This window comes from Podarcis gaigeae (genome assembly GCF_964106915.1).
Source record: "Podarcis gaigeae genome assembly, chromosome: 1".
NCBI lineage: Eukaryota > Metazoa > Chordata > Lepidosauria > Squamata > Lacertidae > Podarcis > Podarcis gaigeae.
Genome location: NC_139678.1, coordinates 82,263,525 through 82,287,637, shown reverse-complemented (window position 1 = coordinate 82,287,637; position 24,113 = coordinate 82,263,525). Strand labels below are relative to the sequence as shown.

The following is a 24,113-nucleotide window of genomic DNA, read 5'->3' as shown; positions in this document are numbered from 1 at the left end:
GAGCTATGGCTCTGTCTCAGCTGACGTGCAGCGGCAACATTTATATGCTGCCCATGTGGCTGGATTGCACCAGCCACTCTGGGCGGCTTCCAACAAATTATAAAGCCACAGTAAAATAATCAAACATTAAACACTTCTCTATCCACGGCTACCTTCAGATGTCTTCTAAAAGTCATCTGACGGGAGGGTGTTCCAGTGTTTGAGTGCAACTGAGAAGGCCCTCAGAGCTGGAGCTCAGTGTTCACGCTGAATGATTGGGGTGGAGACACCTCCCTAAGGCCTTGCATACCTGAAGTAGTAAGAAAATGCTGGTTGATAGTTTGCTTTCTGGGTTGTGAGGCACTTGGGAACTCTACTACTGTGTGTTCATAGCTGTATCAGCATCCATGAGTGTTAGGTAAAAGGTAAAGGACCCCTGGACGGTTAAGTCCAGTCAAAGGTGACTATGGGGTGTGGTGCTCATCTCGCTTTTGGGCCAAGGGAGCCGGTGTTTGTCCACAGACAACTTTCCAGGTCATGTGGCCAGCATGACTAAACCGCTTCTGGGGCAACAGAACCCCGTGACGGATGTCAGAGCACATGGAAATGCCGTTTACCTTCCCACTGCCTGTTTATCTACTTGCAATGACGTGCTTTCAGATTGCTAGGTTTTGTATGCCTTTTAGGTGGTGGTAGGGAACTGTCTCCCACTTTCTAATGGGTTCTAGGCCAAGTAACTGCCTTGCATGCTATGTTAGTTATCCCAATTACACAGCACACTGGAGCACAAAATACCTGTTCAGGTAAGTGCGCTTAACCTGGCCACTTTTTAAGCTGGCAGTTTCAGCAGTGAAAAGGCAACCATAGGTGCAATGATTTTCATCGAGTCCCAATCTAGATTGGAGTATGTTCTGGATCAAGCCTTCCTCCTGCTGCTCCCCCCCCCCCCATAAAAATAAAAATAAAACTGACCATACTTAAGTGCATTTGTTTTAAAGAGGTGACGATGTATATTCTGGCACTTGGGCAATAGATTTGGAAAGTGGAGGGAAGGACCCTAGGGAAAACATAAACCTGCCTTTTGATAGTGTGCCTTACTACTTTTAGGGGACAGGGAGCATGTATCAAGTTGCTCTTCCTGTGTTATTGTTTATATGTGGGTGGTTTGAAAAGTACTTGCATGGGGGCAACTCCTCCTCTGGAACTGGCTCATCTCCCAAGGCAAGTTTCTTCTCCAAGGTAGCTGCAGTCCTTACATGGATTTAGGAACCGCAACAACTAGCTTTTCCAGTTCTCCCACAAGCAGGTAGGATGCCAAAAGAGCTCCTAGAGCACCTATTAGGAATGGTGAGTTAATGAGTTGTTCTAAATCGTCACAAAATATCTAATATCGGTTGCGCTTCTTGTTGTGCCAGATAGCCACAGTTAAGCTCTAGAAATCAGATCAGGGCTTCTTGAGCAGCAATTTACATTTATTTACATGAGGCCCATAATAAGAGAGTGAACTAGCCCAGGAAATGTCTAGAGCCGATCCCATTTGGGAAGGATGTAGTAGGAAGGCTTCTGAGTTTGCTCAGATTTCATCTTGGCTTGCATGCATTTTGTTCATTAGCCTGTGTGGAGGAAGTGAGCCTCCTTGCAAATGGAGCCCACAGAAATGTTTAACTTTGGGCATTGGCCTCTGCAGGATGCGTGAGTTCACAGAAATCCTACCTGTGTACACATGCCGTATGTGTTTTGCTAGGGCTCATAGCAGGGCAGGGGGGGGGGGAGTGCATTTATGGGTAGGAGAGGCAGCAATAAGTATTCATGTTTGCATTTGCCTTTAATGCAATGTCTGCAGCTGTTCATAGTTTCCAACTACAACTTGAACTGTATTTAGAGATCTAGAAAGTAAGTAGTCCAGCTTGGGGGTTGCATGGCTTTTAACTCTTGAAGGTACTAGAAACTTCACATGATCCTCTGGTGTTGTGGGATCAGACTTGTGAATATGCTAGCATGAATGCACTTTGCTGAATTCAGAACATGGCCTTGAGTTGTTGTGTATGAAAGCATCAAAGCAAAAAGGCAAACCCAGAAGTATATATACCAGGCTTCCAGCCCTTGGGGCTTTGGTGAACCAAACCCTGAGAACTTGCAGTTTCTCTCATGTATGGAGCATCTGATCAGAAGTCCATTTGTTACAGTGAACACTTGCCCTTTCAAGCAGCATTATACAAGTTCCAGTCAGCTGAATATCTGGCAGAGCATTATGTGAGGAGAGCGTGTCTGTTGGTGGAAACACTTGTTTTGTCATTTTAAACTGCAATGTCTGCTTTGGGGTGCTTCATTTATTGTCTCTCTGACCAGTCCCATCTCTGATAATTTCAATGGTACCTTGCCTTTCAGGCTGCTTTTGGTCCCAGAAGTCCAGTGTAGCATCTAAGTGCGAGTTAGAATGTGAGTTGTCCAGGTGTGTTTGTACTGGGCCATGACAGCCTTGCAAACAACTTTTGCAATTCTTCTGGGTGGGAGAGATAGTCAGGGTGTGGGTGGGTGTGGGTGTGTGTATGAGAGAGAGAGGGAGAGGGAGAGATTCAGAGAAGTTTGTGGAGGAGTTCTGTGTCTGTGCAGTAATGGTTGTAATCACAATTACATGTGATGGTTGCAAGCACTGTGTTCCATGTATTAGCGGCAACTTGTTCTGTGGCTAATAGTTTGTGTATTAGTGGCTACAGATGCTTTGTTGAACAAAAAGGCCATCTCTTTCAGATCCTACCTATGGGCATGTCCGTCTGCCTGGGGTAATAAATAGACCTCTGGAATAGATGGATCTTTGAGCCAGCTGGTCAGTTCTGACATAAATTTCATGTTGACCTTTTGCAGTGCAAGATGAATTTGATGCTTTTCTATCAGTTGAGTGGAAACACAGCAGCAAGCAAGGAGAAATATCTTCGTCCTCACTGTGTTCAAAAGTCTTTGTTACATAGAAAAGCACACACTGGCTAAACAGCTGCGGAGGCAGAGCCACAACCAACCTGGGTTTTGGGGGGACATATGCTCATCCCAGCCAGAAGTGAGGCTTGAGGATCATGACACATGGGTGTGGTCCTGGAGAATGACACCACACTGCTCTTTCCGAGGCATAGGAAGGAATCAGCAGCATGAACTCTGAGTTGGCAAGCATTTTGGCGACTGAAATCTTGGTTTCAGGAGCCATTCGGCACCTAGCTTATATATCCCGTTTTCTAATACTGCCCTGAACACTTGATAATGCTGTATAAATATATTTTGCATTAAACAGGCAGGGGAAACATCATGTATGATTTGTCAAGAGCGAGATAAAAAGGGGGAAGGAGCTGAGGTTCCCTTTCTTAAAGGAATCCTGAGTTTCCAACCTTTTATCAGAGTGTTTGTCAGGTTCTGTAAGGTACATTTATTTGAGTACTAAGGAGAGAACCATGGCCCACATCTGGCTGGTGGAGCAGTGCTCTCCACTCACCAACCCAGATCGCAAAACAAGCAAAATATGCTAGCAGACTTCTTTCTTCGTAGCGCAGAGTATGCCAGACCCTAGGCAGAATGTGTTTGCTTGTTGAATTCACACACGGTTGCTGTCTAGACACAGGGAAAGTAGGTGTTATTACTTAACTTAACACAGTGCTCACTGCACTTCCATGGGCCAAATCCCTAGCATCAATATTGGGTAATGCAGTTGGCTTATAAAATGGAGCATGGAGAGCTGCAGACCAAACCATCTGAAGTGCACCGGGTTGTGAAAGGCTGTCAATAAGACATGGTTTCCCTTTCCCTTTTCCTCCCCCCCCCCTTCCTCCCTTTATTTAAGAGGCAGCAGTACTTGCTTGGTATACTAAAATTATCTCTCTCGTAGATAATAGCCTAGCTCTCAGAAGGGTTTTCTGCTCAGTGGCTCAGTTCACATGGAACACTAAACCATAACCAGACCCAATTTATAAACTCATTTGTCTGGAGTGAGACAAACCACAAGCCTGGGTTCAGATGTGATGCAATAGCAAGCCATAGCTTGGCTCTGGGTAGCATGTCAGTTGGAGGACAGGGGAAGGAGTCCAGCAGCTATGGTCTCTCCAGGACCTCTCTTGGCTCACATATTCATACTAAGGCATGAACTGGTGAACCAGGTCTGTATGTTTCAGGCTTGAGGTGTTTCTATTTTAAAGTACATTGAGGAGACTCTGGGAATGTCTAGGCATCTCGCTCTTGTGATGAAATAGTGTACAGTGGTACCTCGGGTTACATACGCTTCAGGTTACAGACTCCGCTAACCCAGAAATAGTACCTCGGGTTAAGAACTTTGCTTCAGGGTGAGAACAGAAATCGCGCGGCGGCAGTGGGAGGCCCCATTAGCTAAAGTGGTGCTTCAGGTTAAGAACAGTTTCAGGTTAAGAACGGACCTCCGGAACGAATTAAGTATGTAACCAGAGGTACCACTGTATAGTACAATGGTACCTTGATTCCCGAACGGCTTAGTTGTCAAACAAATTGGCTCCCGAATGCCACAAACCCGGAAGTAAGTGTTCCGGTTTGTGAATGTTTTTCGGAAGCCGCACATCCAACGCCACTTCTGCTTGAGTGCAGGAAGCTCCTGCAGCCAATCAAAAGCCGTACCTTGGTTTTCGAATGGTTTCGGGAGTCAAACAGACTCTCGGAACAGATTAAGTTCAAGAACCTTTGTACCACTGTAGAGGGTAGATTTGAATCCAAGCAACCTTTGTGGGGAAAGGGGTAAGTCAGCCTCCTCCATCGGATGGCATCTACTGGGACCACTGCTTGCTCCACTTGGGGATGTTAGTTATACAGTGGGATGCTGATGATGTACTTGAAGTGGGCTTGGGACTGCCCAGAAGATTTTCTTTTTTTTAAATAATATTTGTTATTAAATTTTCAATTTCACTATTTCAAATAAACATTTTACAAACTTCAAAATACCCAGTGACTTCCCTTCTTCTCTTTCCATGGTTCATTTCACATATCATACATCCATGCATATTTTACTATAGCCATTGCCAGAAGATTTTCGACAGCAGCCCTAGAAAGAAAAAACGGGAGCGTTTCTCGGACTCTTCCAGGCCTTGGGTGCATCCTCGCTGCGCAACTGCAGAGAAAGATTATAGGGTGGAGGCCATGGGATGGCAAAGCACTAAACTGTTTAAAGCAAACTAACAATCTCCTCTGGGTCAAAGTCCAACTGGTGCCAAGATGTCTGAACCGAAGTGAAAAAAGTTCAGTTGTCAAATAAGCAATTCCTAACATGTGACTAAAAATATGACTCAATGAGAAGTGGTGTGTCCTCTTGTTGTAGCCCAGAGTGTTGTGACACAAGTTCGCATCTAAATTTCTTCTGAAAGCATAACATCTGCATATTCAGGAACTGCAGCCATTCAGCACAAAGCATTTAAGGCTGAATAAATCTAATGGCGATTACACAAACTTGTTCCTCATGTTCTCGCTAACCACATTTCCGTAACTGATGGTCTTCTAGAAAGGCTACTTTTTCTGGATGCTACCAGTAAATGACTAATGAGGTGCATCTCTTGCCTGCCTGCTTAATTGTAGCATCCAGTTAATGGAGCAACAGTGCTTTTTTGGATTTTAATTTCACATTGGGGCGTGTGCATAGGACTGTTTAGTGGGCAAGAAAGACTTGGGCAAAGATGTGAGTGGAGCTGTTGGATGACTGCAAAATACAGTTTGTGTGTTCCAGATAATGGTCATGGGATTGTGCTGCTTTTCTTTGCACTATTATAAATCTCTCCAAAGAGATCCCCCCTGCCTCAGATTGTTAGTGCCCATGGCCTTGTATGTAAATCATGTCTAGGGCCTGGTGTTGTGTGTCACCAGCACCGTGGGAAAGTGGGTTGAGGCGAGAGCTGTCTTGGAGGCCAGACTAGTCCAAGCAGGCCGTCCCTACCTTGATTTCCCCACCCCCTGGGATTTTTTCTTTTTTAAAAAAATATACAATTCTGACGTGCTTGGGCAAGGCTTTCCTGAGGTGGGATGTTAAGTGCTGGAGGAAGCTGTTTGCTCTGTATCTACCTTCCGTCAGTCATAGAGTACCAAGATCTTAATACTAGTTGGCCCACTGAGTTGGCAACCTGTGTGCAGAATAGTTCTATTTGTGTTTTCCCAATTTCTGTGTGCCTTGTTAGCTGTCCTTTGGAAGGTTACCTTGTGAGCCAGAAATCTCCTTAAAAATCCTAAACCACATTTATTCCCTGTAATCCAGTTGGGCAAACCTGAGCTTTCTTTTCCATTGTAGCAGTGCTGTACCAGTTAATGTGACCATTCCATTTTAAGAAGTGCTTTTGTAAACCACTTGTAATTCCACTTTGGGAGAAATGGTGGAATGGTTCATTGTAGTCTTTTCCAACTCCAGCCAGCGAGTTGTAGTCCAAAGTATCTAGAGGGGTGTGGAAGATAGGTACAGTGTTTTGTTGTTGTTTTTTTAAATGAATAAATACTGGTTTGATTATAGATCCTTCTTTACATGCCTCTTGTGCTTTGTTCCTTTTTTATTTTTTAAAATCACACATATATTGAATCCCCTTTCTGCTGTCTCTGCAGCCTTTTCCCTCCTGCTTCCTTGCTGTTGGTGGCTGGGCTTCTTCTTCCATGATTTTCTGCACTTAGACCAAGCTGTGCCTTAGCCAATCAGTTCAGACCGGCCTTCCTTCACAGGTGTGTATGGTGTGAAAAATCAATCTTAAATGTAATTTTGTTCTCTTCCATTATGGGTGGCGGGCTCTATTTTTCTCTTGAACTGACCATTTAAAATTTTTTGAATTTCCTCCCATGGTAAGGAGATCAAAAGCCCCCAGGTAGAGTACAAATGTGGGCATTAACTCCCTCCTGCCTCCCCAATTCCAACCACACTTTTGTGCACGGGTTGCTTTAAAAGTCAAACACAGCTTTATGGATTTATTAAGTAGATTCTGTCTCAAGACATTCCTGCTGGGCCTATGCCAGTGCCCTGTTCTCTAGCACAGTGGCATATGATTTGCAGAACACTTTGCTCCCCTTTCCCATCTTGTTAGCCATGAAACGATTGCTGACAACCACATTAAAGCCTGTAGCTCCACACCTGTGGTTTTCAGCTGATAAAAGGTGGTAAAGGAAACAGCTCTTGGAGGGAAATGGCTTGAAGGAATATCTTGCACTTTGGAGATAGATTTCGCTGTAAAATAAGTTTGAGGGTTTTAAGAGGCTGTACTGCTTCCCAACCCTTTACTGCTTAAATGCCATTCACATATGTAATGCTGCAGCCAAGGAAATGCACGCTGTGTCCTCAAAATACCTTGGGCAGATTTAACCAGATAAGACAGAGCTCTGCTGTCTCCATGGTGGTAGCAACGTTCTAGATGTGTATTGTTGATGAGCATTTGACAACCGCATATGGCCAGACATATTATATGTACACATAGATGTATTATATGGAATGTTGCTGTTTCCTACCATGTGTTTGAAAAAGCCATTAACACTGGAGCTTTGGAAAAATGAGAATGAGTTTCATCCTTCTCTGCCCACCTTTCTGGTGCTGGCTCTTGGTATCTTTCTGCCCAATATATAATCACTGTGTTGGTAGGTCACAAAGCAACCGAACTTGGCCTCCCCCAGCTTGGTGCCTTCCAGATGTTTTGGACTACAACTGCCATTAGCCCCAACTAGCATGGCCAACAATTGGGGTTGATGGGAACTGTAGTCCAAAAACATCTGGAGGGCACCTGGTTGGGGAAGATGGAACTTAACTTCTTGTTCCCAGCTGTGACATGACATTGAGGAATTAAAGGCTATTGCACCCTGACAGGAATGCACAAGAACATAATTGACAGGCAGTTTCCTGTTTAGGAGACAAGGACCTGGGCTCTAGACAGGCCAGTCAGATCTGTAAGTGCTGATGCAGTGGAATTTGGAAATTGCAGCCATATCAAAAGGCCACATGTTAAATATGAGGCGGCTCTTGCGACGACCTCGTCAGGATTAATAGGGCAGTATTGAGGGATCACTAAGATTTATTTGCAAAAAAATCTATTCTGCCAACATTAAGGGAAAAAGCCATGGCAGTGGGCAGCATAAGATGAGCAGTAAAACTACATTCAAAAAACCAATACAAAATGCATCACAAACCAGAAGATCAGCTTAATACCTCAAATACATAATTGGATCATTTCCCAGGGGAAAGCCTGGATGAGCAGATGAGCTTTTAAGCAGGCTCCTAAATGCCAATACCGTAGGTGCCTGACTGATGTTCATTGGGGGTGCATTCCAAGGGTTTGTGCCGCCACACTGAACAAGTCCTGGTCTTAGTAGATATGAGACAAATCTTGGGAGCGTGTGGCACTACTGAGAGTGTCACTCCTGAGGATTAACAAATGGTTGCTCTGTGTTTAAAAGCCAGGGCTATTTGGACCAGTCTTGCATTACAGGAAAAACGTTAGTGCTGGAGACATAGACCAAACTCCTGTTCCCTCGCCTATGCATTAAAAGGCACACAAAGCTAAGCTTGCAAAGGCAACATATACCAGGTAGCTTCTAAATAACCCACAAACTAATCTCCTTTCTCCTGCTTGTTGTTTCCTGCTCAGAGTGGGATTCAACCAAGTGCTTCATGTTAGAAGGGTACACCGTCCACATAACGTGAGGGATTTGTTGGGAGCAAGTGAGCTAAATTGCAGGGGAAGTATAGAAAAGGCCATAGTCAGCCTAGAGGGAAATCATAGGCACTCCCAGTAGGACCACTGGTTAAAATCCTGAGTATTACCATTAAAACTGTCCCTCAAACTTCTGTGGGTGCCAGAAACCTGGGCCTATCCTTCCCAGAATCTGGCCTGCACTTTTGGCAAGAGCCTGCAGAAAAGAAGCCATGAAACATAATTTGCCATGGCCACTTCTCTCCTGAAGAAGCACCCTTGTGAATCGAATTTCCTTTTGCACTTGTTTGCCTTGGGGAGGCTAGGAGGGAGAAAATTTGTCGTCTCCTCCTCCTGCTCTGTTGATTTGTGGGAGGGGAAAATGAAGCAAAACTCTGGTCTTTCCCCAAGTTTAAATTTTTTTTAATCAACGCAACAAATTCTCTCTTCTGTGACCTAAATCTTTCTCTTCTTACTTTCTCCCCAACCCTTGTGTGCGAAGTGAGGGGCTCCCTTCTCCCCTCCAGCCCCCTTTTCTGTGTGACGTCCGTTCCCTCCAACCCCGTGGCATCTCCCTGCCTTGCACCCGCCCTCCCCCCGTGCGGGGCCTTCACAACCATGGATGACTCGGAAGTGGAGTCGACTGCCAGTATACTTGCCTCCGTCAAAGAGCAGGAGGCGCAGTTTGAGAAGCTGACGCGGGCACTGGAGGAGGAGCGGCGCCATGTCTCTGCACAGCTGGAGCGCGTCCGCGTCTCCCCGCAGGATGCCAGCCAGACCATGGCCAACGGCACCCTCACCCGCCGGCACCAGGTAAAATCACCTCAGGTGAGGTGGGCAAGCAGGATGCTTGTTGGCTTCTGGACTCAAGTGGTGCCTGCTGGAGTGCCGCCTTGGTAGTGTGGCTTCTGTCGGGGATGGTTTGCGGGGCAACTGGGCCCAAGGGCTATGACATTCTGCACTTTGCATAGCTGGGTCTACGGGCCAGTGCCTGTTCAGCGGCTAACCCTAGACAACAGCTCTGTTTAGGAAGTGGTGTCATGGAGAGGTTGAGCAACCAATGTTGAGTGAGTGGCTAGATTTTGCTTTCACAGTGCCTAGTGTCATATGAAATAAAAACCACCGTCCATGTTGAAGGAGAAACTGAAGTGCTTCTCCTTGGGAGACATACCCTCCTTTATAGGAGTCCACCTCATGGAAAGTGGTGGACTCTCCTTTCATTGGAGGCTTCTAAGCAGAGGTTGGCTGGCCATCTGTCAGGGATTCTTTAGCTGTAATTCCTCCATTGTAGAGGGTTGGACTAGTTAAGCCCCAGGGTCCCTTCCAACTCTCATTCTCTCCTCCCTATTCCCATTTTAACTCCTGAAGACCAGTAGTATATCATACCATACTTAGAAGTCTGGTTCACCTATAACACTAAGCCCAAACACATTGAAGTGTGGATGAGTGAGCCTGCAGGTACTCAGAGCAGAACGTGCGGCCACTTCACATCTATTCTAGTCCTACTGCCACAGTACTAAGAACTAAGCCATGGCTTGGCTTATTGGGACCTTCAAGACCAGGCTCATGGTTTACCTCACTCCAGATGAGCCATGCGTGGTAAGTCATAAACAAACCTTGGCTACAACTTGTGGTTTGATGTAATGCTAGGCCAAACCATGGCTTAACTCTGGGTATCAGCAGCAGGACAGGAGCAAACCAGCTGTGATTTTTGCCCAGAGTACCCCCAAACCCATTCCCTCATGGTTTGCCTTAATGTTAGGCTTGAAGTGGGCCAGTGTGTGCTTGTATTGATTACTGATGGTTCAGAGTGTGTATCTGTGTAACGGGATGCCCAGCAAAGAAGTGGAGTTAGCTGCTGTAGTGCTTTCTAGAGAACATCCTGGTTATGGGGATCTTGGTGTAAAAAATAATAATAAGCCAGAGTTCTTCATTTAAGCTGCTGTAGAACAATCAAAACTTCCTTGCCCTAGCTGCTCATAATGGCAACCCTCGTTCTTTCATAGCAAGGTGCCCTCAAATTCAGACACACCAGGATGAAGTAGCATGAAGGAAATGTCTCGGGTAGATGTGGAGAAAACCCCCAGATGACTTTTTTTTGAGGCTTTTAAGCCAAGCTCATCTTGCCTTTCCCTTTCTGTTTGATTACTGATAGCTATTTGCGTTTTGTACTTCTCAACCTCAGGGGTAGGGTTGAGGAAGTAGACAGCGCCAAAGGATACTTATTAAGCTTGCGGTTGCTATTTTGAGTCCTGTTTAGTTCAGAAATTCTGCCCCAACAGGGATGGAAACTGTTTGGGATGCACACAAGAACAGAGCTGCAGGGGTCTGCAAGGTGGTGTTGAACTTGAGTGCTCTACTTGGAAGATCCTGCATTTAATTCCTTTTCACTCTGGAGGGGAGAGGTCTGCTGAGATGGGTCACCCTCGTTCTTTTTGTAGGATGGAGATGGGACTTGAGACTTTTGAGCTGTTGTGGCCATGGGCTGCTTTTCCCAGTCTCTGAACTGTTTTCTCAAGGTGATCTTCCATGTGCTTTAGTTAGCTACCTTAGTTAAGAGCTCTTGGTGCCTTTTGGGTTGTGGCAGCATGCAGTCTTTTTTAGTTCTCTCTGGGATGCTGCATTCTCTCCCTGCATAGGGTTTCATAGATGGACAGGAGAACTTGTCCGTTTCTCTCTCCACCTGTGAGGAAGCATAAACCTCTTAAGGAGCTACCTAACACTCTGCAACCTATATGTATCGTGTTACTTGCTAATTGCGCCAGACCAGCCTTCTAGCTTCTTCACTTTATGGTGAGCCAGAAACTCAACCAGGGCTGAACTTGCTCAATTGCCACAGGTGACTTCCACTCCCCCGCCCCCCCTTATTTCCCCTGATTGTGGACACAAATGCACCACTATTTTCTTTTACAGAACGGCCGTTTCTTGGGCAATGCTGACCTGGAGAGACAGAAATTCTCTGAACTGAAACTCAACGGACCACAGGTAAAGAACGGAACTGAAAACTTCTTTCTGGCAGGTGGCACTAGTTTGCTGAAGGTGTTGTTGCTTTTTTCAAGGGGATCTAACCTGATGTGAAAATTTGGGCTGGATTCTTTGAGGTTCTCCAATCTGTAGCCTGTGGTGGGTGGGATGGGCCTACATTTTTCCTCCATAAAATGTTGAGAAACTGTTATGCACGTGGAGAGGAAGTCTGAGTCACTTTCTCTCCTACTCTTGCGTTGAATGGAAAGCCACTCAGTGGTTGACGTCCTATTTTGTTGCATGAATTTACTGTGGTTTGAACTGGAACTTGGGTTCAAAAGCCTTAAATAGCAATGTCTAAAGAGAAAAAAACCCCTTTTTGTGTATGCGCTTCCTGAGAGAGAGAGACTGGGTATTAAAGGGAACTTGGCAGGTTGTGCCTGGCTTATGGGAAGTGTGGAGAATTGTCTGGGCAGAATTGGGCTGCTGCTGATCTGTATCTCCGTCTCCTTAGGACCACAGTCACCTCATATACAGCACCATTCCCAGGATGCAAGACCCAGGACAGATTGTGGAAGAGACTTACACTATGGAGGAGGATCCCGAGGGTGCCATGTCAGTTATTTCGGTGGAGACCTCTGATGATGGGAAAACTCGCCGTACAGAGACCACGGTGAGAGGCTTGAGAATAATTGCAGGTTCTGATATTGTGAAATGTGCCCCTTATTTAGTAGCTGGGTTGGGAAGAGATTAGGCTTGTGTGTACCAGACACTCGACAGCAAAGAACCGCTGGGGCTTAGAGCACCCAAACAAGCGGTGTTTTAAATTTCCATTAGTGGCAGCTGCCTCTATGCAGTGATCTAAAGTAGTTTTCGCTGCTTCGTTTGTTATCCCCAAAAGTCTATGCAGGCACAGTGAAGGCAACTTAATTCACCAGTAGAGGGAGGCCTGCAGGATTGCACTCGCTCCCCTCCCTCATTTCTGGGAGCATGAATTCAACCTGTCTAACCTAACTGCCATTCATGTTTATTGGTGGTGATGTAGACAGCAGACAGAACTCACCATTTTAACAGAGGAGCAGGATATAAGCTGGGCAGGAAGGAGGGAGCATGTGATTCTGCCACCAGCTCCTAATAGCTTAGCCAGGCTTAACCAATGGGCAATATTGCATTGTGCTTAACCAAAGTGTCCCAGAAGCAGGATTCTGAGAACTGCAGCTCTGCCAGTTCTCTCAGCAAGAAAACATTTAGGGTTGGACTTAACTCGCCTGCAGTGCACAAGTTTTGCAAGCACCTGCAAAGGTTTATGAAAGGTGTACCACCATGTGGTGTTGAGCTTCCCGCTTACATCATGGCTAATGGCAAAGGATGATGGGAGTTGTAGTCCAGCATCTGGAGGGTGCCACATTAGCTACCCCGCCGTCTAGAAAGACGGCCCAGAACAAGAGCCACGGAGGGTAAGAAGAGCAAGACCATGTGGAAGTAATGGGGAAATACCACAAAGAAATCAGTGATTCCAGCTTGGCACTGACTACTTTGGGGTCAAAGGCGCTGGCAGATGCCTAACAGCTCCCGTTACTGTTGTGTAGGTGAAGAAGGTTGTGAAGACCATGACCACGCGCACAGTGCAGCAAGTTCCTGTTGGCCCCGATGGGCTGCCTGTGGATGGCTCTCCAGTCCCCAACAACTACATCCAGACCATGGATAGGAACTTCAGGAAAAACACCAATGGCGGCCCTGGGGCCTACATGAGCCAGCCGGGCACAGCTACCCTCCCACGAAACTACCACTACCCAGACGGCTACGGCCGCCCGTACGAGGACAGCTACCACGGCAGCGAGCACAACTATGGCAGCCTGTCCCGCGTGACGCGCATCGACGAGCGCTACCGCCCCTCCATGGACGGCTACCGGGCCCCCAGTCGGCAGGATGTCTATGGGCCTCAGCCGCAGGTGCGGGTAGGGGGAAGCAACATGGACTTGAACCGCTTCCACCCAGAGCCTTATGGGTTGGAGGACGACCAGCGCAGCATGGGATACGATGACCTTGATTACGGCACCATGCCAGACTATGGTACTGCCAGGCGGACTGGGACTCCCTCCGATCCCCGCCAGAGACTCAGGTAGGAGCATTCTGCTTGGCATTCTAGGGCAGATGGTCGCAATGATTCTGCCATGATATAGAATCTGTTAAAGCGACGCTGGAGGGGTGGACATGCGCTCATTCTTGAGAAACATGGTGAAGACATGCTTTTACCATAGCTCTTTGAGACACTGCTGTCGTTCCGAGTGACAATGCAGTCTCTAAAGCGAGATTTAGAGTTGTACAGACTTGGCCTTGGGATTCAGGGGTGAGCAGAATTTTTCTAGAGGACTCTGCTCATCTGCTTTTGTCCCTTCAGTTAAAAGGGAAAAGGCTGAAAATGTTCTTTCCAGTAAACCTTCCAAAAATGTGCCGCTGAATGTGTGGTGATAATTGTAAGGAACTTGTGGTCTTTTTGGCCTCAAGATGAAGTATATTGAGAGCTCAGCCTGATGGCTATTTTCTGGGTGAAAAGTCCCCATTCACATGTTACCTCTTGCCATGTGCTAAGTGATCATAAGCAAGCCACTCCATTAGTCCTGCTCTGCAGTATCCTCCACCTTCAATGTGGGGATGATACTAAGCTAGCTCTGCAGGACTCTTGTGAAGAATTCTTGAGTGTGTGTATGAGGAGTCTCACTAAGGTGCTAGATAAGGCCTAACTATAATAAGATGGCATCTCTGATGCCGGTACTATGAGGTACTCTTCATTCCTTCCCGTTGTGACAGTGAATCCTGTTGTCACTGCAGCATGAAAATGAGCCTTGCAGTTGCACAGCTGTGGGTTCATGCTTTCCATTGCCAAGAAGACCCTGACTGTATGAACAGCATTTTTTCTGTTGCGCATACAGGTAGCAGTGATTGGTTCACAGGTGTAGAGCCAGGGGCTTCAGGGCTCTGTATCAAGATTCAAATACTTGCATGGTGTACAAATCTTACTAAATAAATAGATAAACCTAGGGCTTACCAGGTTTTTTGTGTGTGGCCTGGGGTCACATTTGGAAATCTAAAACTGTCATGGTCACCACAAAATACCCAGTATACCTGAAGGAGTGTCTCCACTTGCATTGTTCACCCCGGACACTGAGGTCCAGCTCCGAGGGCCTTCTGGCAGCGAGAAGTGAGGTTACAGGGAACCAGACAGAGGGCCTTTTCAGTTGTGGCGCCCGCCCTGTGGAACGCCCTCCCATCAGATGTCCAAGAAATAAACAACTATCTGACTTTTAGAAGATATCTGAAGGCAGCCCTGTTTAGGGAAGTTTTTAATGTTTGATGTTTTCTTATGTTTTGATACTCTGTTGGGAGCTGCCCAGAGCAGCTGGGGAAACCCAGCCAGATGGGCAGGGTAGAAATAAATATCATCATCATCATTTCACACAGGAAAAACAGCCAGAACTTACCCACCACAAACAAAAAAACCTAAAACATGTAAAATGGCCAACATGCCCCCCAAAACAAATAAAGCAGACGCATGCACATACACCCCCCCTCGGAGACACACACCCAAAGAGCAGGCAAAATACCCTCAAACAGATTTTTAAAAAGTTGACACATTCATGCTTGCTTTCTCTTGTATCAACCTAAAAAAAAGGAATCTGCCGCCCACTCTCCAATCTCAGAGATTTAGCAGGCAGTGGCGTTTTTCCCCTGAGAAGTTTCAGAAGAAGGCTGCTGCATCATCTTTCTTTCTTTCCAGTGAATAATGCCTCTGGGCTTACATGGGACCCAAAGGTGTTCTGGGAAATGGAAAGCGAGAGGTGGGGCAGCTGGCGGCCGGCAGCTCTCTTTCCAGCCAGTGCAGCTGCTGCTGCTGCTGAAGTGTAAAAAAATAGGAACAACAACAAAGTAGGTAGTGGTTGCAGTTGCCAGATGGGCACCAAGAGTTGTGTGTTCCGATGTCTGCAAGTGCTGCATGGGGAACCCCAGACATAACCTTCTCTTTTCTTGTTTGCCTAATGGTGGCATAGGTTTACAGTCAAATGGGTGTTTTCAGATGGGGGGTTAAGGCTACAAATAGGTCAATGGCAACATTTTTTTAAAAATTGATTTCACCCAGAAAGGGCAAATCCCCCAGAAAGGGTAAATGGGGTGGAGATTCAGATTATAGTAGGCTGATGACACTGGCATTGTGTGGATGCTGCGAAAAACTTCTATGTGTGAGAAGCACTGATCCCACAGTAAAGGCCTGTCCCCTTGCTTTGGTGTAGTATGATCTTGCGAATATCAACTTCCATTGAAAAACCCCCGCATCCCAACCACCCAGACTTAAATACCCTGATTTGTTGTGGAGACACAGGGTTGATAATTTATCTTAGCTATTCAGATAGAAAGAGGGTTGTTAAAAGTTCAGGCTTTTGGCAAAGTGGAGCTGAATAGTCGCAAACTCCACGGCATAGTTTCCATTCCTCTTCTGTAGTTTCCTACCTGTCTTCTGCTGCTTCGTGTCAGTTTCTGTCTCTGCCTGTCCTTCGCTCAGTGTTGACCCAGAGTATTCATCCTCAGCACAATTTCAGTTCTGTTCACCCCCTTCCACTGTATACAGTATTCTGCAGATTAAAGTACATGGATTAAAGGTATGTAAAATGACTATCTTGTCTAATACTCCTTTGCTGGTTGACATTGCTGTCAGAGAGGAAGAATTTTGACCACCTTGACTAACCCCTGAAGTAGGTTACAGATAGGTAGCCGTGTTGGTCTGCCATAGTCAAAACAAAAAAAAAATTCCTTCCAGTAGCACCTTAAAGACCAACTAAGTTAGTTCTTGGTATGAGCTTTCGTGTGCATGCACACTTCTTCAGATACACTGAAACAGAAGTTTCCAGACCCTTCTATATAGTGAGAAGGTGGGGAGGGGTATTACTCAGTATTGTTCAGACCAGGACTCTCCATGGTTTTAAGTTTGGTGATAATTAATTGCTCATCGTCTAACATTGTGTATGCCATCAAATGCCAACAGTGTCCTTCAGCTCTCTATATTGGACAAACAGGCCCGACCTTACGCCAAAGAATAAACGGACATAAATCAGACATCAGGAATCACAAGACAGAGAAACCAGTAGGAGAACACTTCAATCTCCCAGGACATTCTATACAAGATCTCAAAGTAGCTGTTTTACTACAAAGGAATTTCAGAAATAGACTGGAAAGAGAAGCTGCTGAATTGCAACTTATCACCAAACTTAAAACCATGGAGAAACCTGGCCTGAACAAAGACCTTGGATTCTTATCTCATTATACATGACAAAGCCATTTTTCACCTTTTCACCCCTTGCTTTTTCCTGTAAGACCTATTGCAGTCGTTAAGAGTCGTCAACGGGCTCATCACAGCTATCTGCCAATCACCCATTCCCACCACCCTTCTGAGTAATACCCCTCCCCACCTTCTCACTATATAGAAGGGTCTGGAAACTTCTGTTTCAGTGTATCTGAAGAAGTGTGCATGCACACGAAAGCTCCAACCAAGAACTAACTTAGTTGGTCTTTAAGGTGCTACTGGAAGGATTTTTTTTTGCCCTGAAGTAGGTGACTTTGTCATTAATCGGTTGTGGTAGCTTTTGGCTGCAGAACTGAGGCCTAGAAGGGGAGAAGTGGTGTCTTCTGCCTGACCTGCACAGCTTCTAAACTCTGCAGGTTTTTGATGGAGCAGAGTGATGGCTTCTCTTGCCCGACTGACTTCATGAATGTTAACAATGGATGTATTGCCCAGGACGCATCAGGGCAGGGTGGGTTAGGGGAGGCTGAAATTCTGCAAAACCTGCTGCTTGGGCCCAGTGGACAACTTCATCCAGTTTTGGCTTCTCAACAGATAAACAAGATCTCCAAGAACGCATAGGAGATCTGTGTTCAGGATCTCCTGAGGATTCTCAAATTACTTCAGAGCAGCTGCAGTCCTACCCCATCCCAGTTTGGACTGCTCTTGCTAGACAGGTGATGATGGTGCAGTGTTTTGTTTTCCGTGGAAATGTTTCTGTTTCATGAGTTCGTCAGGAGCAATAAAGGGATGTTTTGATGCTGTTTTGAGCATGATTTGGTGGAAAGGCGGGATACAAATTTAATAACAAAAATAATGCCTGAAAACTCAGGACTGCTTAAAATGCCCATAACCTCAGGCTTTTTTTTGCTGATAATGCTTGTGGCATCTTAAGTTTAGCCAGAGGAGTGACCAATTAAGCGACTTGCTCACATGATTATAGAAAAGCGGCTCCTTCCTGTGCTGTATTGTTCTGACCTGTGACCTGCACAGTTAACATTGATGCATAAAAGCTGCTCCAGTAGAATTTCCAAGCGTGGAGTTTAACTGCCAGTTCTGAAATTGCTGTGCTTTGTGCAAGCAAATAAAGGTTGAATAAACTATTTATTATTTATATTTATTATTTTTTCCACCTTTCCTTCGAGAAGCTGAAGGTGGTATATATACATGGTTCTTTCCCTTTCCACATCTTTATCCTCATGACAACCGTGTGAGGTCGGTCAGTCTGAGAGAGTGCCTGAGCAAAGGTATGTTCATTGAGCTTCAACACTGATTGTGGATTTGAACCCTGGTCTCCTAGGTTCTAGTCCAGTACTCAAACCACTCTGCTACACTGGCTCTGTGGAATCCATGGAATTGTAGAGTTGAAAGGGGTTGCGAGGGTAGTAATAATAATAGTAATAATAATAATAATAATAATAATAATAATAAATTTTATTATTTATACCCCGTCATCTAGTCCAACCCCATGCAATGCAGGAATCTTTTGCCCAGCATGGGACTCAAACCCACAACCCTGAGATTACTGTATTTTTCACCCCATAGGATGCACCTAGTTTTTTTTGGAGGGGGAATAAAGAAAAAAATATTATTCCCCCCTCCCCAGGTGCAGGGCTGGGGCGGGGGAAGCACCCCACGGCTAGTGGAGCGCTGCGCGAAGCCTGAAGCTTGGGGCGTGCTGAGCTCAGCTCGCCCCAAGCTTCTGGGTGCTGGCAAGCTCTCCGCTAGCCGTGGGAGAGCCGCGCGACTTTGAGAGCTGCGTCTCCCACGGCTAGTGGATAGCTTCCTGAAGCCTGGGGAGCGAGAGGGGTTGGTGCGCACCGACCCCCCTCGCTCTCCAGGCTTCAGCGAAAGCCTGCATTCACCCCATAGGACGCACACACATTTCCCCTTCATTTTTGGAGGGGGAAAAGTGTGTCCTATAGGGCGAAAAATACGGTAAGTGTCTCATGCTTTACCGACTGAGCTCTCTCCTTGTGCTGCCACCTCCTGTGTTGAGCTGTGTGTGCGTGTCTGTTGTCCATTCTCTTTCCTATGATGGTAACTAGCCAGATAACATCTTTACTTGTTCTGAGTAAGGAACTGAACTTTACTACTTTTTTTTTTAACCATTGTGACTTGACAGCTTGCCCTTGCGAAGAAAGGCCTCAACAGCCTTTTAGTATGTTCAGTGTCCTCTAGCTCAGTAATCTGCCATGAAGGTCAGGAGACCCACTTGCGAGCATTCTGCTAAACTTCTGAGGCATGCACGAAAAACACCAGGAGGTGATGTGGTCTGACAGTAAGCCACTGTAGAGGATTGATTCCCTCGCCCCCCACCCCGTGCTCTCGTATTTTCACACGGAAAGTCGGTACGGGTTGGTTTGCTGCTTTGAGACGATATGACGGTTTTGATGAAGTTTCCCAGAACAGCTGCCAGGCCCAAGTGTTGCCTTTTGAAGAGCCCCAGTTTGAATCCCTTGCAGTGAGAAGGGAGGGGTTAAAGCTTGGACGAGTGTCTCTTGTATGCTCTGTGATCTAAGAGATTAGGGCATGTAGGGAACAGTATTTGTGGTTTCAAAAATAACCCAGAGCTATGTGACTGTCTTGTATGAACACGTTTTCAAGCTGGAAAGCAACTGCCAAGTCAACGGCACTTTCCCTCCAGAAGGCAGCTTGGACACTTGCAGTCTGGTGCACAGTGGTCTTCAAACTTCCTTCCTTCAGGGGCTTATTTCCACACTGACTTGTCTGATAAGGAGCTGGTATTTGCCTGTCCTTTTGTGTTTCAGTGGATATTAGGGTGCCTTCTCTGTTTATGTAGGCCACTGGCCAGGCCTTTCAGGCTGTGCTATTGTTCTGAATGTTCACTGTTGAATGAACCCCATGCAACAATGGCCATACAAGAAAGGGAGGTAATGGGAGGCCCCGCCTTAGATGGAAGCTTCATTGCTTTGCCATAGCAAATTTCCTTGATGGGTTTCCTACAAAATATACGCTGAAAACCACCCGTCTGAAGCAGTGCTTTGGAACTGGGCTGGGCATCATGCAGCTCCTGAGGAATCGCTTGTGAGAAGCTATGAAAGCAAAAGCTTAATGCACTTTAAAACAAAAATAAAAAAAGCAGCTTCCTCATAGAATACAGGCTGTTAAAATGCTGAAAAATTGGAAGTGAGGCATTAAGGCAGGCATAGGCAAACTCGGTGGCCCGCCAAATGTTTTGGGACTACAACTCCCATCATCCCTACCTAACAGGACCAGGGTCAGGGATGATGGGAGTTGTAGTCCCCAAAACATCTGGAGGGCCGAATTTGCCTATGCCTGCATTAAGGAGTCAGAAGTCACCCTTTCAGCTCTCATTACAGCTAAATTAGTGGGCTAACTCAAATTTGTCTTGCTTGAACATAAGTTCCACAATATGTGCATCATGCCCTGCAAATGTGACTTCAACTATGTTCTTGGTGTTTTTTAAAAATGTGACATGAGATGCAGCAAGAACATTTAACCACAAGCCAGCTTGACAAGAATATGTTTGCTACAGATATGGATATGGAATCTGAAATCATGTTGCCTGCTAAGGGATGGGTCGTCCCCCCTAATTTGTGCTTGCAATTTATAGGCCACCCAATAATCAGAGTTCTCTGAGGCAGCTTACAGGATTTTTTAAAAGCACACATAATAATAGAAACAACAAAATAAAACCAAAGCAACAGTGTTAAATCACAAATCACTTTAAAACAAAGTGGAGGAAAATAAATTTTTCAGCAACCAATCTGTTTAAAACTAATGAAAGTAGGGGCTCTGCCTTTCCAAAGCTGCAGTGTTCACTGACTAAAACCTAGTTGCTTTCTGGATTATTCCCATCTCTGCTTAAAGAGCAGGTGAATCTTGAAACCTGTCCACTCTCATTCAGGCATTTAACTTTGAATCAGAGCAAACCATGACTAGGGAATTGGCTTCTTATTAGCTGGGCAGAGCAACATTTTTAGAGCAGAGGAACACATTTATTTGGTGGGAAAGTAGTTAGGAGCTGAATACTAGCAGTGGAGAGAATTCTTTCTTTATCCCTCTCTCCCTCCCTCCCTCTCTCCCTCCCTCCCTCCCTATTGTCTCTTTTTCTCTCCACTTTTTTGGGTGGGAGGTGCTGTCTGCATTTTGCAGGTTTTCCACCTGTGTCTTAAAAACATGGAAATTTGATCATACAAGCAGTCCCACCCCCCACCCCCCAGAATGTCTGCTTGAATATTTGAAGATGAAAATGAAGGCTATGCCTTCTGCCCTCCCCATGATTTAAGGTGGCATTCCTTGGGGCCACACAATCCTCGGTTGCCTCTTTCACCCCATGGGACCACTTGCTTCCTCCATTCCAGCTTTGGGACCACTCTGTCAGGATCCCATTCCTGGCCAAGGCTTGGGTATGGAGATCAGGCAGTATGCTGAGGTTATGAAGAAGTGCCTTCCTCTGACTTGGGCTGGTTTCCCAGCTACTCTGGTGTTGTCCATCATCAGCTCTAATTGGTCTTGCACAAGCATCTCTCCCAAAGTTGCTGCTGCTACCCACTTCCTTTTCTTTTCTTAACCACAGGCGCCAGAGCCTGATCTTGAGAGACCGTATACGTGTAAAGCATGACAGCTCCACTATGCAGATATAATTCCTTGTCCCTTGGGAGGCTCCCCAGTCCTGGACCAGACCACTAGTGTGAAATCTGCGCTTTGCTACTAAGCGGTGGCCCCCCCCTAAGTTGATTCAGCAAGGAAGCTGCAAAGGAAGGAGCTCTTCCCATTAGTCCCCCTTTGGCCCAACATTCATGTGTGCAAAACCACTCCAGGCAGTGGGTGGAGGAGGCTTTAGGTGTACGTCCTTGGCAGTGCATCTGTGTGGGCACAAATGACAGGTGTTGGAGATGCACTGTGTGTGTTTACACCCTGAAAGCAGGGTGGGCTGGGGGTTTCTACTGGACCCCATTTCTGAGGGAGTCTGCGAAGATGCACATCTTGTTGTCTCCTTTCAGGTTGCAAAGCATTGGGGTAGTTTGGCAAAAGCAAAACAAGTCCTGAGTTTGGTCTTGGATGAGTAATCATCATCACCATCAACTTGGTGTGTGGGTGTCCAGGATAGAATATTTTTTTTGGGGGGGGGAGGAAGTTGGGTAATCTTGACATTGCTTTCTTTGTGCACGCTTGGTTTGGGTATCTACAGTGTGGGCTTACTTGCTTTTAGAACTATGCATTGCATATGGATATAGATAAGGACCCAGGGATTTGGTGCTGAGGATTTAAATGGGGTTGGGAAAGCTTTGCATGCTTTACCGATTGGAGAGATGGAGCACAGCTTAACCAGCCACACACAACTCTGCTCCCAAAGTGGGAGATCGGTTCCTGGTGAGACTTCCTGGGTCCTCCTTGTGCAGTTCTGTTTCCAGCAGTAAGAATGTTTTAAAGGAATGTGGAGCCACCTGGAACATTAAACCTGTGAGGCTGATCTCAGGGTCGGGGGATCCTTGGCCATCTCCATCTTTACCTAAAAACCTTCCTTGGACAGTGTTTAAGCTTCTTCCATGACTGTGAGGGCCTGAAAGCTTTTTATATTACTATTGCAAAAGCTGAAGTGCTCTTGGTATCGAGTCTTGTCCTGTCTCCTGTGCTTGTATACTGAGTTATATAGGCCCCAAATGCATCCATTAACAGGAAAACCAAGTGTTAGAGGGACTACATTTCCATGAGGAGGCAAGGGTTCTGTTCCTTTAAGGCAGTGGAAGCATCGGTTTTCCTGCATGTTACAGACCTTGCATCCATTCATGCCATGTGAATAGTTTGTGAAAAAAGGTATCCTGATGCTACAGACCCCTGTAACCATTTTGTCCTTGTAGCACCATGATGAAAGGGACTTATGCTTTCCTTGAGGATGTTAAAAATAGTCCCGAGACCTTTTCTACCACTCTCTCTCATCCCTTCCCTACCTTCACCTAGCCACTTTTCTCTTTCTCTCTCCTCCCTCCCACCTTCTATTGCTTCAGTCACACTGTCCAGGGTACAGGGTGTCTCTTAAGAGGGTGACTGGGACAGGTTGGGAATCTCATGGCTGAGCCAAGTTTGCAGTGCAGGTCTTGCTTTTATATTTAGAAGGGATCTTGGGGAGTTAAGCCAGCACCCTGCATGAAATGTAAGACCTCCAGAGGCATTTGCAGTCATTTGCTCCTAAGCAGATCTTGAGTGTGTTCAGCTTGGGTGTGTGGTAGCTCAGTTGTGCCATGTCAGAATTTGGTGTCCTTGAAATCTCAACATCTAATCTAACGGGAGTGTCTGCCTGGCTTAATTACTGCACACTGGAAGTATTGCAAAGCGGAAGGCCTGGCTGAATAAAGCACTGGAAGTCTTCTTCTGAATCTTGGGTGTGTTTGGGGCAGGAGCAGGTTGGATGACCTACAAAATGCAATGCCTGCGGTTTGACACAGATGGTGCCAAGTTGCCCTCTGGTGGCCAGGCTGCAGTAACATACACGAAGTGTCTATAACTTAAAGGAGGCGAAAGGTGCTGGAAAAATCCCCAGTGACAAAACTACCTGGGAACCTGCTCACCTCTCTTTAAGAACAACAACCATTTCTTCCTGGGCCCAGCTTAAGCCGCTAGTGTAAGCTGCTGTCATTGTTATTGTCTGCTTCTAATTTCAAGACAATCCCAGCACTTGGGTGCTTTACCTCGAGAGCTTGTGGTCACCTACGTATCTGAAAACTTGAACAAGAAAGGAAAGTCAAGGTGATGCAGGGAAAGAGGGCCTTCTTACTTGGTTATACTAGGAAGTTCTGCCACCACCTGTTCCTTGCAGCGGTTCTCAACCTGTGGGTCCCCAGATGTTGTTGGACTACAACTCCCATCATCCCTGAGCTCTGGCCTTGCTAGCTATGGGTGATGGGAGTTGTAGTTCAACAACATCTGGCGATCCACAGGTTGAGAAAGGCTGTGCTAGAGGATTGGCTGTTCGGGCACAGGTTTTTGGGCCACACTTTCAGCTTTTAGCATGGCAGCATGGCATGACTGGGTCCCTCCGTTACCTTATCTGACCAAGAAATTTAAACAGGTGGTTGGTGATGGTGGAACCCCTTCTCAAGCCTTGTCCCACAGGTCTCTTCTGTAGATAGGCAGACCAGCCTGGTTCCTGTCTGTGGCAGTTCAGCTGCTTTGGATGACTGACGGATCCTGAAAGTAACTTGCTT

At 46.2% G+C, this 24,113-nt stretch overlaps 1 protein-coding gene and 1 long non-coding RNA gene across 24 annotated transcripts in view; one reads left to right on the top strand and one right to left on the bottom strand.

Moving 5' to 3' along the window:
• CTNND1 (catenin delta 1) overlaps positions 1-24,113 on the top strand; it is a 57,434-nt gene that overhangs the window by 19,700 nt on the left and 13,621 nt on the right. For 10 of the 22 annotated variants that reach the window (XM_083700621.1, XM_083700616.1, XM_083700620.1 and 7 more), the window contains exons 2-6: positions 6,562-6,675; positions 9,127-9,437; positions 11,538-11,609; positions 12,103-12,261; positions 13,178-13,710. In XM_083700621.1, coding sequence (XP_083556747.1) covers positions 9,243-9,437; positions 11,538-11,609; positions 12,103-12,261; positions 13,178-13,710 — 959 coding nt within the window. In that variant the 5' untranslated portion in view covers positions 6,562-6,675; positions 9,127-9,242. The remainder of the gene's footprint in view (positions 1-6,561; positions 6,676-9,126; positions 9,438-11,537; positions 11,610-12,102; positions 12,262-13,177; positions 13,711-24,113) is intronic. The other 12 variants (XM_083700605.1, XM_083700609.1, XM_083700608.1 and 9 more) reach the window with 2 other exon arrangements.
• LOC310826242 lies at positions 10,862-23,920 on the bottom strand. Of its 2 annotated transcripts, none has more exons than XR_014555660.1 (3): positions 23,478-23,920; positions 16,095-16,216; positions 10,862-11,307 (listed from the first exon to the last, which is right to left on the bottom strand). It is a non-coding gene; the product is annotated as an uncharacterized lncRNA (long non-coding RNA). The 2 variants fall into 2 exon arrangements; XR_014555661.1 differs by lacking the exon at positions 23,478-23,920 and adding an exon at positions 18,879-20,131.